The sequence below is a fragment of the Salmo salar genome, chromosome 08 (genome assembly GCF_965601325.2).
Source record: "Salmo salar chromosome 08, fSalSal1, whole genome shotgun sequence".
In the NCBI taxonomy this organism is placed as follows: domain Eukaryota; kingdom Metazoa; phylum Chordata; class Actinopteri; order Salmoniformes; family Salmonidae; genus Salmo; species Salmo salar.
Genome location: NC_138298.1, coordinates 39224080 through 39238713, shown reverse-complemented (window position 1 = coordinate 39238713; position 14634 = coordinate 39224080). Strand labels below are relative to the sequence as shown.

At 42.2% G+C, this 14634-nt stretch overlaps 1 protein-coding gene across 1 annotated transcript; it reads left to right on the top strand.

Moving 5' to 3' along the window:
* The first annotated feature begins 61 nt into the window (after positions 1-61).
* On the top strand, positions 62-2876 carry LOC145881553 (apoptosis-associated speck-like protein containing a CARD). The gene is made up of 4 exons (XM_082978668.1): positions 62-190; positions 292-321; positions 1772-2054; positions 2356-2876. Exons 1-4 carry the CDS (start codon positions 103-105, stop codon positions 2360-2362), a joined length of 408 nt encoding a protein of 135 aa, XP_082834794.1. The 5' UTR covers positions 62-102; the 3' UTR covers positions 2363-2876.
* Positions 2877-14634: the final 11758 nt, after the last annotated feature.

The following is a 14634-nucleotide window of genomic DNA, read 5'->3' as shown; positions in this document are numbered from 1 at the left end:
TCTCTCTCTCTCTGTCTGTCTGTTGTCTCAATCGTTGCACCATATGGCCTTCTACAGAAGATTCAGCTGTTACCTGCAGACACCACACCAAGCTGTTGTAAGATGATAATGGGAAACACAGGGGTTGACATTGAGATGGAGTTAATCGGGGAAGATGAGAGGACAGTATGGAAATCAGTGGTATCAAAAGGTAAGAAATACTAGACATAAACAGTATGTCAATCATCAACGTCCTTTTCTAACAGATGCTATTAAAATGTTTTATGATATTTTCTGTTGTTTGTTTTTCAGATGAATACAGCAAAGACTCTCATCCAATATGTAAGTTTGTTTTTGTGGACGAGGTTACAGAGCTAACGTCTCTTCAAGTTGTGATGAAGGACACTGATGAAGGTCTTCATGAGTCATGTTCAGTGGGGTGATGAAGGTCTTCATGAGTCATGTTCAGTGGGGTGATGAAGGTCTTCATGAGTCATGTTCAGTGGGGTGATGAAGGTCTTCATGAGTCATGTTCAGTGGGGTGATGAAGGTCTTCATGAGTCGTGTTCAGTGGGGTGATGAAGGTCTTCATGAGTCATGTTCAGTGGGGTGATGAAGGTCTTCATGAGTCATGTTCAGTGGGGTGATGAAGGTCTTCATGAGTCATGTTCAGTGGGGTGATGAAGGTCTTCATGAGTCATGTTCAGTGGGGTGATGAATGTCTTCATGAGTCATGTTCAGTGGGGTGATGAAGGTCTTCATGAGTCGTGTTCAGTGGGGTGTAATGATATAGAACATTGACAGTTTTGCAGGGCTCTGTATTTCTATCTGCATCACATTTTATTGTGTTACAAAGTGGGATTAAAAGGGATTTAATTGTAATTTTTGTAGACAATCTCCACAAAATACTGTGTAATGTCAAAGAACATACAGTTGAAGTCGGAAGTTTACAAACACTTAGGTTGTGGTTGTGGCAAAATGGCTTAAGGACAACAAAGTCAAGGTATTGGAGTGGCCATCACAAAGCCCTGACCTCAATCCTATAGAAAATTAGTGTGCAGAACTGAAAAAGCGTGTGCGAGCAAGGAGGCCTACAAACCTGACTCACTTACACCAGCTCTGTCAGGAGGAATGGGCCAAAATTCACCCAACTTATTGTGGGAAGCTTGTGGAAGGATACCCGAAACGTTTGACCCAAGTTAAACTATTTAAAGGCAATGCTACCAAATACTAATTGAGTGTATGTAAACGTCTGACCCACTGGGAATGTGATGAAAGAAATAAAAGCTGAAGTAAATAATTCCCTCTACGATTATTCTGACCTTTCACATTCTTAAAATGAAATGGTGATCCTAACTGACCTAAGATAGGGAATTTCTACTAGGATTAAATCTCAGGAATTGTGAAAAACTGAGTTTAAAGTGGTCCACTTTGACATTACAGAGTATTTTCAGTAGATTGTTGACAAAACATTACAATTAAATCCAATTTAATCCCACTACATAACACAATAGAGAAATCCAAGGGGTATGAATACTTTTGCAAGGCTCTGTATGTTATGTAGAATAGACAATCGTGTCAGCCAGGGTAGGTGTCAATTCCAAATAAATCAGTAAATTTAAAAAAAATGTTGTTTTAAACTGACTGACTTGAATCTGAATTGACTACAACCCTGGAGTCAGCTCTATACAAGAAATGACTATCAGGGGAATGATAACTGGAGAGACTGTTAGATGTAGAAACAGCTGCTGTTCACCCTAAAGACATATTAATTTAATTCACCCCCCTTCAGCATTAACACTCCCTGGGATTCCTGCTGAGGAGTTTCTGAAGAAACACAGGGCTGAACTCATTCAGGGAGTCAAAAACCCAATGCCAATAGCAGATGATCTGTCGTCAAAGAGCATGATTGGTGATGAAGAGTACTCCAGAATAAAAGCTGAAACAACTGAACAGGACCGAATGAGAGAACTACTGAATGCAGTCCTCCCTAAAGGACCAGAAGTGACGGGAGCTTGTCTCAAAGCTCTCATTGAACATGAACGCCATCTTGTTAAGCACTTGAGTGAATCTAGGTAAGACAGTTTAATTTGATCCCTTCCTTGAATATGTGGAATGATTAAATATAGGTCAAATAAAAACATAGCTACCCAGATCAAAGAGAAAGTATTTTTCAGAATGGAAGCATGTTTTTGTGTTGCTGCCTGTAATAAATGACTCTTATTATATTTGTATCATAGGACCATCATCACATCATTATCTCAGGTGTATCATAGGACCATCATCACATCATTATCTCAGGTGTATCTCACTACTCATTCTTCTCCATACTTTCTGATCTCTCTCTTCCCTTCTCCTCCATCCTCTGTCTTGTAGCACCTAATCTGAAGATGCTGAGGCCTGTCTCCTAGTCTGTGGACAAAGACACTTCTTCAACTAATCTGAAGATGCTGAGGCCTGTCTCCTAGTCTGTGGACAAAGACACTTAAATGATTGTAAGGGAAATGTTAATGTTTGCTATTCTTTTAACACATTTCTGTGTTTTATTAATTTGCTGTTCTATAAACCAATGTGTGTGTTCATCAAGTGTCTGACTGTACAATCCTCACTATCAGTAGCTGTAATTTGGCATTAAGCCCAGATGTTGTTTTGAGAAGGAGATATCTCAGTTTCAAGGTCTCATCTTAGAGAGAAGAAGACTGGTGAGGTGTTGGTCTGTTAAATGTTATGAACCAGTATTGGTCTGTTAAATGTTATGAACCAGTATTGGTCTGTTAACCTGTTAGGGCTAGGGGGCAGCATTGACACGGCTGGATAAAAAACATACCCGATTTAATCTGGTTACCACTCCTACTCAGTAACTAGAATATGCATATACTTATTACATATGGATAGAAAACACCCTAAATTTTCTAAAACTGTTTGAATGGTGTCTGTGAGTATAACAGAACTCAAATGGCAGGTCAAAACCTGAGAGATTCCTTTACAGGAAGTGGCCTGTCTGACCATTTCTGGAACTTCTTTGCCATCTCTATCATTTACTAAGGATCTCTGCTCTAACGTGACACTTCCCACGTCTTCCATAGGCTCTCATAGCCCGGGAAAAAAGAGAATGTCGTCATTCCAGCCCCAGGCTGAAACACATTATCGCCTTTCTCAAGTGGCCCATCAAGAGACACTAGCTTATGCGCGTGACCCCGACCGCCCCCGCCTTTGGGATTTTTTCCTCTGTTTGCCGAAAAGGAGATTCCCTGTCGGAATATTATCGCTTTTCTACGAGAAAAATGACGTAAAAATTGATTTTAAACAGCGGTTGACATGCTTCGACGTACGGCAATGGAATACTTTGAATTTTATTGTCAGGAATTGCGCCAAGCGCGCGACACTTCTTTACTATTTCGGATAGTGTCTGGAACGCACGAACAAAACGCCGCTATTCGGATATAACGATGGATTATTTTGGACCAAACCAACATTTGTTATTGAAGTAGACGTCCTGGGTGTGCATTCTGACGAAGACAACAAAAGGTAATGACATTTTTATAATAGTAAATATGATTATGGTGAGTGCTAAACTTGCCGGGTGTCTAAATAGCGAGCCCGTGATGCCTGGGCTATGTACTTAGAATATTGCAAAATGTGCTTTCACCAAAAAGCTATTTTAAAATCGGACATATCGAGTGCATAGAGGAGGTCTGTATCTATAATTCTTAAAATAATTGTTATGCTTTTTGTGAACGTTTATCGTGAGTAATTTAGTAAAATGTTAGCGAATTCCCCGTAAGTTTGCGGGGGGTATGCTAGTTCTGAACGTCACATGCTAATGTAAAAAGCTGGTTTTTGATATAAATATGAACTTGATTGAACAAAACATGCATGTATTGTATAACATAATGTCCTAGGGTTGTCATCTGATGAAGATCATCAAAGGTGAGTGCTGCATTTAGCTGTCTTCTGGGTTTTGGTGACATTATATGCTGGCTTGAAAAATGGGTGTCTGATTATTTCTGGCTTGGTACTCTGCTGACATAATCTAATGTTTTGCTTTCGTTGTAAAGCCTTTTTGAAATCGGACAGTGTGGTTAGATTAACGAGAGTCTTATCTTTAAATGGCTGTAAAATAGTCATATGTTTGAGAAATTGAAGTAATAGGATTTTGAAGATTTTGAAAATCGCGCCACAGGCTGGCAGTGGATGTTACGTAGGTGGGACGAATTCGTCCCGCCGGTCCCATAGAGGTTAAATGTTATGAACCAGTATTGGTCTGTTAAATGTTATGAACCAGTATTGGTCTGTTAAATGTTATGAACCAGTATTGGTCTGTTAAATGTTATGAACCAGTATTGGTCTGTTAAATGTTATGAACCAGTATTGGTCGGTCACATGAATGAAACAAAATGGTAATGATTCATGAATTATGCTAAACTATGCAAATATAACTTGTCTGTGTATAGCCGTATATAAGACAACTGCTGGGTCTGACCAGGGAGAGCTCTTGATTGACATGTGTTCTATGGTACATTGAGTTGGGTCTGACCAGGGAGAGCTCTTGATTGACATGTGTTCTATGGTACACTGAGTTGGGTCTGACCAGGGAGAGCTCCTGATTGACGTGTTCTATGGTACATTGAGTTGGGTCTGACCAGGGAGAGATCCTGGTTGACATGTGTTCTATGGTACATTGAGTTGGGTCTGACCAGGGACAGATCCTGATTGACATGTGTTCTATGGTACATTGAGTTGGGTCTGACCAGGGAGAGATCCTGATTGACATGTGTTCTATGGTACATTGAGTTGGGTCTGACCAGGGAGAGATCCTGATTGACATGTGTTCTATGGTACATTGAGTTGAGTCTGCCCAGGGAGAGATCCTGATTGGTTGGAACCTCTCCAGCTCGCTGACAATAAACAATGATTCATTTCAGATTGACTTCGAGTGTCTCTGTGTGAAAGAATTTCCACAACATGATTTTGAAAACACAATTAAGGGAATGAACTGGAATGATCTCTTGTCCTATACAGATGGAGAGGCTGATAGTCAGGCTAGTCAAAGATACACACCACCACGTTGACATCTTGACCAAAGACCTTCCTTAGATTCTTTATGGGATTACAACTCACTCTGTCTAAAGGAAGTGAGGAAATGGACTCACTAAAGAGGATCGCTGAGAGGGCAGAGAAGGCACGTGACCTCATCGACATGGTGTTGAGAAAAGGAAATGAGTTATGTTCCAGGATGATCAACCTTCTTGGGGAGTTGGACCCCTGTCTTTGTTCACAGCTTCAGATCAACAGTTGTAGTCAACCCCTGGGTGTGGGGAGACCAGGCAGAATAGACAGGCAGGATGTTTCAACATGTTCTTACTGTCTGTTGCTTTAACCCCTGAGTGTGGGTAGACCAGGCAGAATAGACAGGCAGGATGGTTCAACATGGTCTTGCTGTCTGTTGCTTTAACCTGTTGGGGCTAGGGTGCAGTATTTGCACGGCCGGATAAAAAACATACACGATTTAAACTGGTTACTACTCTTGCCCAGAAACGAGAATATGCATATAATTAGTAGATTTGGATAGAAAACACTAAATTTTCTAAAATTGTTTGGATGGTGTCTGTGAGTATAACAGAACTCATATGGCAGGCCAAAACCTGAGAAGATTCCATACAGGAAGTGCCCTGTCTGACAATTTGTTCTCCTTCTGTGGCATCTCTATCGAACAATCTCGTGGATTGTACAATTGTACGCAAACGTGAGGGACTTTAGCGCCTGAGGCCATCTGTGCTTTGCTCTTGTCGGCAGGGCCCGGATCATGTTTCCCAACGTCCTATTCATCCTTTCACAGGACCCGTTCCCCATCGGATGGTACGGCGTGGTGTGAGACTTCTGAACACCTGCAACACTCAACAGTTCGGCGTACAATTGTACAATCCACGAGACCACAGGCTTTGCCCCTTTCCTGCTAATGTTTGGGAGGACGCCAAGACTGCCTGTTGACATAGTCTTTGGCTCTGTCATAGAGAACCCAGAAGTTGTCGACTATGACCAGTTTGTTCAGTCTTTGAGGAGAGATCTGAAAGAAGCCATGAATACAGCACAGGCATCTGCAGCGAAGCAGTTGAAGAGGCATGCTGACCTTTATGACAGAAGAGTCAGAGGAGCACCAGTGGAGATTGGGGATCGAGTGTTGCTGGCTAACAAGGGGGAGCGAGGAAAGCGGAATCTCGCTGACCTTTGGGAGGATACTGTCTACCTTGTCACTGGATTGAATGCTGACAGTCACACTTTTAAGATTCAGAACAGCTCCACTGGACAGGAGAAGACGGTACATCGCAACCTGATAATGCCAGTCAACTTTCTTCCTCTTCCAAACTAGGCTGCCGTTGATGAGGGAACAGACATGTCTGGATTAACTTCTATGGGCTAGGTGGGACGTTAGCGTCCCACTCTATTCAACAGCCAGTGGAATCGTGTGGCGCGAAAAACAAATACCTCAAAAATGCAATAATTTCAATATTTCAAACATACGACTATTTTACACCATTTGAAAGATAAGACTCTCGTTAATCTAACCACATTGTCTGATTTCCAAAAGGCTTTACAGCGAAAGCAAAACATTAGATTATGTTAGGAGAGTACATAGACACAAATAACCACACACCCATTTTTCAAGCAAGCATATATGTCACAAAAACCAAAAACACAGTTAACCTCTATGGGACCGGCGGGACGAATTCGTCCCACCTACGTAACATCCACTGCCAGCCTGTGGCGCGATTTTCAAAATCTTCAAAATCCTATTACTTCAATTTCTCAAACATATGACTATTTTACAGCCATTTAAAGATAAGACTCTCGTTAATCTAACCACACTGTCCGATTTCAAAAAGGCTTTACAACGAAAGCAAAACATTAGATTATGTCAGCAGAGTACCAAGCCAGAAATAATCAGACACCCATTTTTCAAGCCAGCATATAATGTCACCAAAACCCAGAAGACAGCTAAATGCAGCACTCACCTTTGATGATCTTCATCAGATGACAACCCTAGGACATTATGTTATACAATACATGCATGTTTTGTTCAATCAAGTTCATATTTATATCAAAAACCAGCTTTTTACATTAGCATGTGACGTTCAGAACTAGCATACCCCCCGCAAACTTACGGGGAATTCGCTAACATTTTACTAAATTACTCACGATAAACGTTCACAAAAAGCATAACAATTATTTTAAGAATTATAGATACAGACCTCCTCTATGCACTCGATATGTCCGATTTTAAAATAGCTTTTTGGTGAAAGCACATTTTGCAATATTCTAAGTATATAGCCCAGGCATCACGGGCTCGCTATTTAGACACCCGGCAAGTTTAGCACTCACCATAATCATATTTACTATTATAAAAATGTCATTACCTTTTGTTGTCTTCGTCAGAATGCACACCCAGGACGTCTACTTCAATAACAAATGTTGGTTTGGTCCAAAATAATCCATCGTTATATCCGAATAGCGGCGTTTTGTTCGTGCGTTCCAGACACTATCCGAAATAGTAAAGAAGTGTCGCGCGCTTGGCGCAATTCCTGACAATAAAATTCAAAGTATTCAATTGCCGTACGTCGAAGCATGTCAACCGCTGTTTAAAATCAATTTTTACGTCATTTTTCTCGTAGAAAAGCGGTAAAATTCCGACAGGGAATCTCCTTTTCGGCAAACAGAGGAAAAAATCCCAAAGGCGGGGGCGGTCGGGGTCACGCGCATAAGCTAGTGTCTCTTGATGGGCCACTTGAGAAAGGCGATAATGTGTTTCAGCCTGGGGCTGGAATGACGACATTCTCTTTTTTCCCGGGCTATGAGAGCCTATGGACGACGTGGGAAGTGTCACGTTAGAGCAGAGATCCTTAGTAAATGATAGAGATGGCAAAGAAGTTCCAGAAATGGTCAGACAGGCCACTTCCTGTAAAGGAATCTCTCAGGTTTTGACCTGCCATTTGAGTTCTGTTATACTCACAGACACCATTCAAACAGTTTTAGAAAATTTAGGGTGTTTTCTATCCATATGTAATAAGTATATGCATATTCTAGTTACTGAGTAGGAGTGGTAACCAGATTAAATCGGGTATGTTTTTTATCCAGCCGTGTCAATGCTGCCCCCTAGCCCTAACAGGTTAAATACAGCACTAACCTTTGATGATCTTCATCAGATGACACTCCTAGGACATTATGTTATACAATACATGCATGTTTTGTTCAATCAAGTTCATATTTATATCAAAAAACAGCTAGCAAGCGTCCCACCTAGCCCATAGAGGTTAACAGAGTCTGAGGACATGAATGACAGCCTTGTGGATTCAGCTGCCATGGACACTGCAGTGGATGATGATGCTGAGTAGAGAACAAGAGTGTGGGTGTCAGAGTTGCCTTCTGAAGGAACAGGTGACACAAGCCTGGAGGGTGATGTGCGATCCTTGGATGCTCAGGATATTCCACCTTTGGATTCTGTGGAAGACACACTGCAGCTGGAAGGTCTGCCTCGATCAGAGAGTCTTCAAGAATCTGACCGAGACCGTAACAGTGTAGTGAGTGAGCTAATTGACCAGTCTGCTTACGATATCCGTACTGACCTACCAAACTCGGACCATTCCTTACCTGATCAGTTACGCACTGCCTGTGTTGACAGACCCACTATCGCAACAGTACACAACACTGTTACCCCTTATGCAGTTGAAGGTACTCGGGGTTGTATTAGGTCAAGGGCAGGAAGACTATTTAGACCAGTGTCTAGACTGATTGAGATTATGAATCAGCAGAAAGTTAGCTCTTGAAGGTTAATATTTGAATAGAGAGGGTCAATGGTATTGACATCTTTTATTTGTTTTGTTTTTACATCATCGTGACCATGATTAGAGATGGCAGGATGGTAATGTGACGGATATGATAAAGCCTCACATGGTAGTTTATTTTATTACTTGGATGTTTTAAAGTCGCTGAGTGTACTTAACATGTAACAGTCATCTTTACCTATGAGAGCTAAGGGGATTGATCAACCACTTTTCACTCTAATTCTCAAGGAGAATAGTGTAATGACTGGAGTATTTAGTGACTGTTTTAAAGCAGGGTCTGCATCCTCGATATACACAGCTTTACCATTTAGTTTTCTCTATTGGGTAGTATAAAAACATATCTATTTTTTTTTTTCTTCTCTGTGGATTATTCTGTACATATGTTGAGTGTATCTGTACCTGGTGTGTTTGCACAGTGTGGTTTTGTATTTGTATTATTTTTCTTTGCAAGTGGAATTCAGTAGGGGGGAGTGTAACAGGGTTATATTGGTGATTCCCCTTGCCACTTTATTGTTAAGCCAATGGGTTTTTGGTTTTATTTTTGTCTTGCCTTCACCTACTCAACATGGCATCTTATTGGCTGGTTTGCGTAGCTTGCTTACGAGGGAGGATGTTTCAGTTAGAATCGTCCCAGTGAACAAGCACCAAACCAGCGGTAAGTTGTTGGTTGCAAAGCACTGTGCGTCAAAAGTGATTTTTATACTCCCAAGTGATGATTTAAATGTACAATTTATATCAATTTGTTTGTAAATGTTATTCGAACATCACACATAAGATGCAGTGTTGTTTTGGTGAATATTTGTTGTGCATTTTGTTGTAGAGAATTCCAGCTAATGCTAGCTAGCAACTTACTGTGTCTGGTGGGGGGGGTGTCTGGTGGGGGGGTTGTATATTTTGTACAGTGCCTGAGTGCAGAGTTGGATGGTGAGCCGTGCATTGCATGACGTGCAATTTTGTGCTGTTCTTATCAGAATAAAGCTCCATGACTGGTGCTACAAGTTGGAGTTCGTGTCGATGATTGATTGTACACAACGTCAGAAGAGTACTGTTACATATGCATGTTATAAAGTTAGCGGGAAGGAGAGTGTGTGTATGTCAATGTGTCTGTCTGTGTCTGCAACCCAGGGAAGGTAGTGTAGGAGGGGGGGGCGTTTTAAAATCGATACTCAAACTCACACGGGGCCCAAGGGCAGTACCGGGGCAGACTGCCCCTTCGCACACAGTGCCCTGCCCTGGAATGTAGAGGCTGTGGGTTCTGAGTCAGGACCTTCCACTAGTGTCCACCCGGGGGTAGTGTAGTATAACTAATAAATGTAATAACAACCATACCCAAAGGCACAATATCCACAACCCAGGGAAGGTAGTGTAGGAGGGGAGCCGTTTTAAAATCGATACCCAAACTCACACGGTGCCCAAGGGCAGAATGAGCACAGAGATCGCGTAAGGGAGGCTCAGGGTGGCCCGGGTTCGCGTAGGGGAAGCCCCTGGAAATTGACTCCACTTAGGACTTGATGATGACGGTTACTGTTCTGTTTTATGTTGTTATACTCTGCCTTCCTGAATGTCTGTGCTATCCATGCCAGAGGTAATATAGTCTGTTGTGAAATACAGTGATGATATTGAAATGTGAAAATTAGGGGCTTCCCCTACAGGGGCTTCCCCTACAGAACCCGGGCCACCCTGAGCCTCCCCTACACGTCGCCTATACACAAACGAGTGCACTCCAAGTGAAAGCTGGGCGCTCTGGTGTTTGCTACGCAAACTAAACCGAAATGTTTTGTACCCTGACATGTATCTATGTATGTGTATGTATACAATGTGCTTTGTTGAATAACACACAAACATATCAACCAGAATATCGTTATGTCTTTTATTTCCCATTTCAATATCATCACTGTATATCACAACAGACTATTACCTCTGGCATGGATAGCACAGAGATTCAGTAAGGCAGAGTATAACAATATAAAACACAACAGTAACCATTGCTGACAGTGCTATGTTGGAATCCCAGACGTTGGAGCAGATGATCCCATGTGTCTTCATCAAGTCGTATATCCTCTGGGGTTCTTGACATTGAACTGTTATCATCTTGGTCAATGACCCAGTCAGTGCAGCAGTGACAACGAGCCTTTCCTAGGGGTGACACATACAAACAATTCTTAACAAAGGACAACATAACACATTTCATGTTTACTGTGATTACAGTGTTTAAGAACTTACGTTCTTTAAGAACTTACGCGTTTACAGTACAGCTTTATATTTGTCCCATTGTCTGCAACAGTTGAACCCTTCCGTATTGTCCAGTCGTACCCTTTCACTAATGCCACTGTGTTACTCAAATGTTTATAGAAACTGAGTCCTGGTCTACTGTCAGTGTAGGTGACACTGTAGGTGTTGCTAACAAGACCCAAAGCATTTTTGTTTCCCAACAATGTATCCACATCTCCACACTCCATCATATTGACATTCGGTTGAACCCAGAGATTTTGCATCAAACATACTAACTTGGTAATGTAGCTGGTAGCCCTTTTAGGTTCAACCTCAATGCAGATAACTGTCAAATGTCTAGTACCTGTTCATATACCACTTTGTGATGTTATCCGTGATGAGGTTGATATGGTCCAGTGGGGTACAACACCATCGAATGACTATGGTAAGGTACAACATGGTAATAGTGCTGAATGTAATGGACGGACAGTGTAGCTGAGCTACACTTCTTATACACAGACGAGCACCACTTGTCTAACATGGATCATTATTTCACCCAATGGTGATGCTCCGTGGTTGTAGTATCCACCAATGCTCAGTCATCACAGCACAGCTGACCCCTCCGAACACAACACCAGTATACGACAGTGCAGGACTCCAACCTTGTCTAACCATCCAGGCCCTGTTAGGCATCTATGATTTGTAGTGTCCATTTATGCCTACGCCACCCGAAAACAGCTGACTCCTCCAACCAAAACTCCAGTATGACAGTGCAGGAGTCCAACCTTGTCTAACCATCCACAGACAATGAACTACTATATGTATGTGGTAGTAACAAACAGGGCTATGGTCAGACAGCTCATATTGATGGTGAGCGTTCGCCAGTTTGAAAAGGGTCGAAGTGCCATAGCCTGAAGCTATTGTCAGCTCTAGAACTGAGATTTAAATGTCAGTGTGGATTGAATTGAGATAAGTAGGTGAGCATTTACCTTCCTATATTATCTATAACACATAGACACAAAGGGGAACTCACGCTATGTGTCCTTGACACTATACCACAACATCAAGTGGTGCTGTGGAACCGCGGTGGCCCTAAGAAAACAGTCATCCTATACCGAGGCAGTCTGTCGAGTAAGGAGGACAAGCCATGTCTGCCACTATAAGCAGCTTTCCTAATAACAGTACTTTCTATCACTCAGACATGGGTCTCAATAACAAAGATCTGTGCATATGGAGCATGGCCATGGTCCTAATAGTGGTTTTGCTGTCACTTATCTATGGCTTGTGTTACTTCTATGGGCTATGTGCAAGGAAGATAAGATACAGCAGCCTGCCTTTGATTTCGGTGTGATTCTATTAAGTGCATCATGTCATGTTACTCAGTTTACCTGCTAATAAACAGTGACATGTGGTTTTGTGGTAGTGATCTTTATTGGTCAGCCAAACAAACAACACATGAACTATACAATGAAATAGGACATGTGTCTAGATAGTATATTATATTATATTATATTAGTTACACAGCTGAAGTGATGAAGTGTGTTGCCTGGAGATGACCTAATGTCACATGTTGCAGAAGGGCTCCTCTGTCATTCTAGCTGGGTCCCGGTGTCACAGGCCCGTTGCGGATCGGTTCTGGTTCTATTCAGATGTAGAGGATGAGTAAGAAACAAACAGTAGAACCCAGTTTTATGTTTCAGATGTAGTTGTAGATGTAGCAAGGCTATGGTTTATATATATATACGGACTGGAGAGGTAGTTACCTTGTTCCACAACGCTAATCACAGAAGCCTCTGAGGCCTCCACGACATTACCGTCACACCGACAGTTCCCATTGTAGCTCATCCCGTCACAGGAGCACGTTGTGGGCACATACACGGTGTCATACTGTAGCGAATGTACACGCGAACATGGTGTGTAAATAAAGGACGATGGATGGCCTTCTGCTACAGGTCCTGTGAGTTATCAGAAACGCCAACCCAAAAACAATCATCAACGGAGCCCCTATCAAGGACATGTTCAGCCAATCGTCCTTGTTGCTAATCCACCAGTAACTACTACTGTAGTACTCCTCATAGTCGACCATTGTGACGGAGAGGTGGGTAACCGATCCGTTGATGTACTCTACTGTGTAGTGTACGGTTATCCACAGGTCACTAGCTAGAGGTAAATGTGTCTTAGCATATGACTTTCCTTTAACACTTCTTTCTTGGGTATCATCAAGAGGGAACGTGGTTACATTTGTATAGCACAATGAACAGACACAATGCACAGACTCAATAAACAACAAGTATCACTACATAACACTGGTATTGTGTTTATTTCACATACACAAACCATGGGTTACAAATAATAGTTACATGACAGAGAATGAAACATGTCTCAGTGATGTGGAGAGCAGTCCAATGGGTTGTCACTGGTGATGATCACTCTGGGGTTCTGATACGCTGGTTCTTGCCTCCTTCCGGTTGATGCTGAGGTTTAGTTCCACCACCAGGTCCATTTGCTCTATGTGTGTCAGGATCAGAGTCATCACATAGACTGCGTGGGTAAAGTGCCTAGAGACAATCTCATCTGCTAGGTCGTAAATATCTTTCATCTCAATGACACAATAGGGAATATGATTGTACCCCTTGACAATCTCCCATGACAGCAACAGTTTCACTCGCTTCACATCAGCGTGGCTGAGGTTGGACAGTGCGTTTTCCAATATTGAACGTAGGTTCGAAGCACAATAGATATCATGCTTCGCCAGCCCTTCAAGGCCGTGCGCTTCAATGTCAGTGATTTTAAACTCACAATGGTGCTTTTGGAGTATGCCGACGAGAAGAGTCCAGGCAACCTCGCTGCCAAAGTAGGAGTGCATTATATTAATCAGAGTGTCGGGGTATTTCACATAGGTGTCTGATCTCTGCCTCTTAAGCATCAGGCGTAGTGTTATTCTTAGTCCGCTATCTAGTGGCAGGTTTTTGTGGTCTTGTATTGCTGCCATGAGCTTCTGGAAGATGTCTTTGTTTCTCATGAGGTAGTTGGCCATCTTGAATTTATTAGTCAGCTCCATTTTGTGGCTCTACTCTGGTCTCTCTCTGATCTGTGGCGATGTGTAAGTGTATATGCCCTTTGTGACTGTGTGTATATATATGCTTTCTCCAAGGTCTATCAGATGGACAATGCATCTCGGATCACGGCTCATGTCTCCAAATAGGGCTGAATCAGCCAACCCACGGTGTCTATGGGAGCTGTAATATTCAATCCGAGCTGAATCATCGACCAGGTCTATGACATCCGACAGGAGCCGACTCACCGACTCGTCTAAACAATCTGACCGGGTCTACCTTGTTCAACCTTGGCTGATGTCTCCAACCAGGACATTGTAGTCAAAGTGGATAAAGTCTACATATCCCAGAGATAGTTTCTATTTAACCTGTTAGGGCTAGGGGGCAGTATTTACACCGCCGGATAAAAAACGTACCCGATTTAATCTGGTTACCACTCCTACCCAGTAACTAGAATATGCATATACTTATTACATATGGATAGGAAACACCCTAAAGTTTCTAAAACTGTTTGAATGGTGTCTGTGAGTATAACAGAACTCATTTGG

What these genes read in the sequence shown, in the direction of transcription:
- LOC145881553 (XM_082978668.1), top strand. Translation starts at nt 103, where the DNA reads ATGATAATGGGAAACACAGGGGTTGACATTGAGATGGAGTTAATCGGG. An exon ending in GAAATCAGTGGTATCAAAAG is followed by an intron (nt 191 to 291) that starts GTAAGAAATACT and finishes TTTGTTTTTCAG; the next exon opens with ATGAATACAGCAAAGACTCT. An exon ending in CAAAGACTCTCATCCAATAT is followed by an intron (nt 322 to 1,771) that starts GTAAGTTTGTTT and finishes ACCCCCCTTCAG; the next exon opens with CATTAACACTCCCTGGGATT.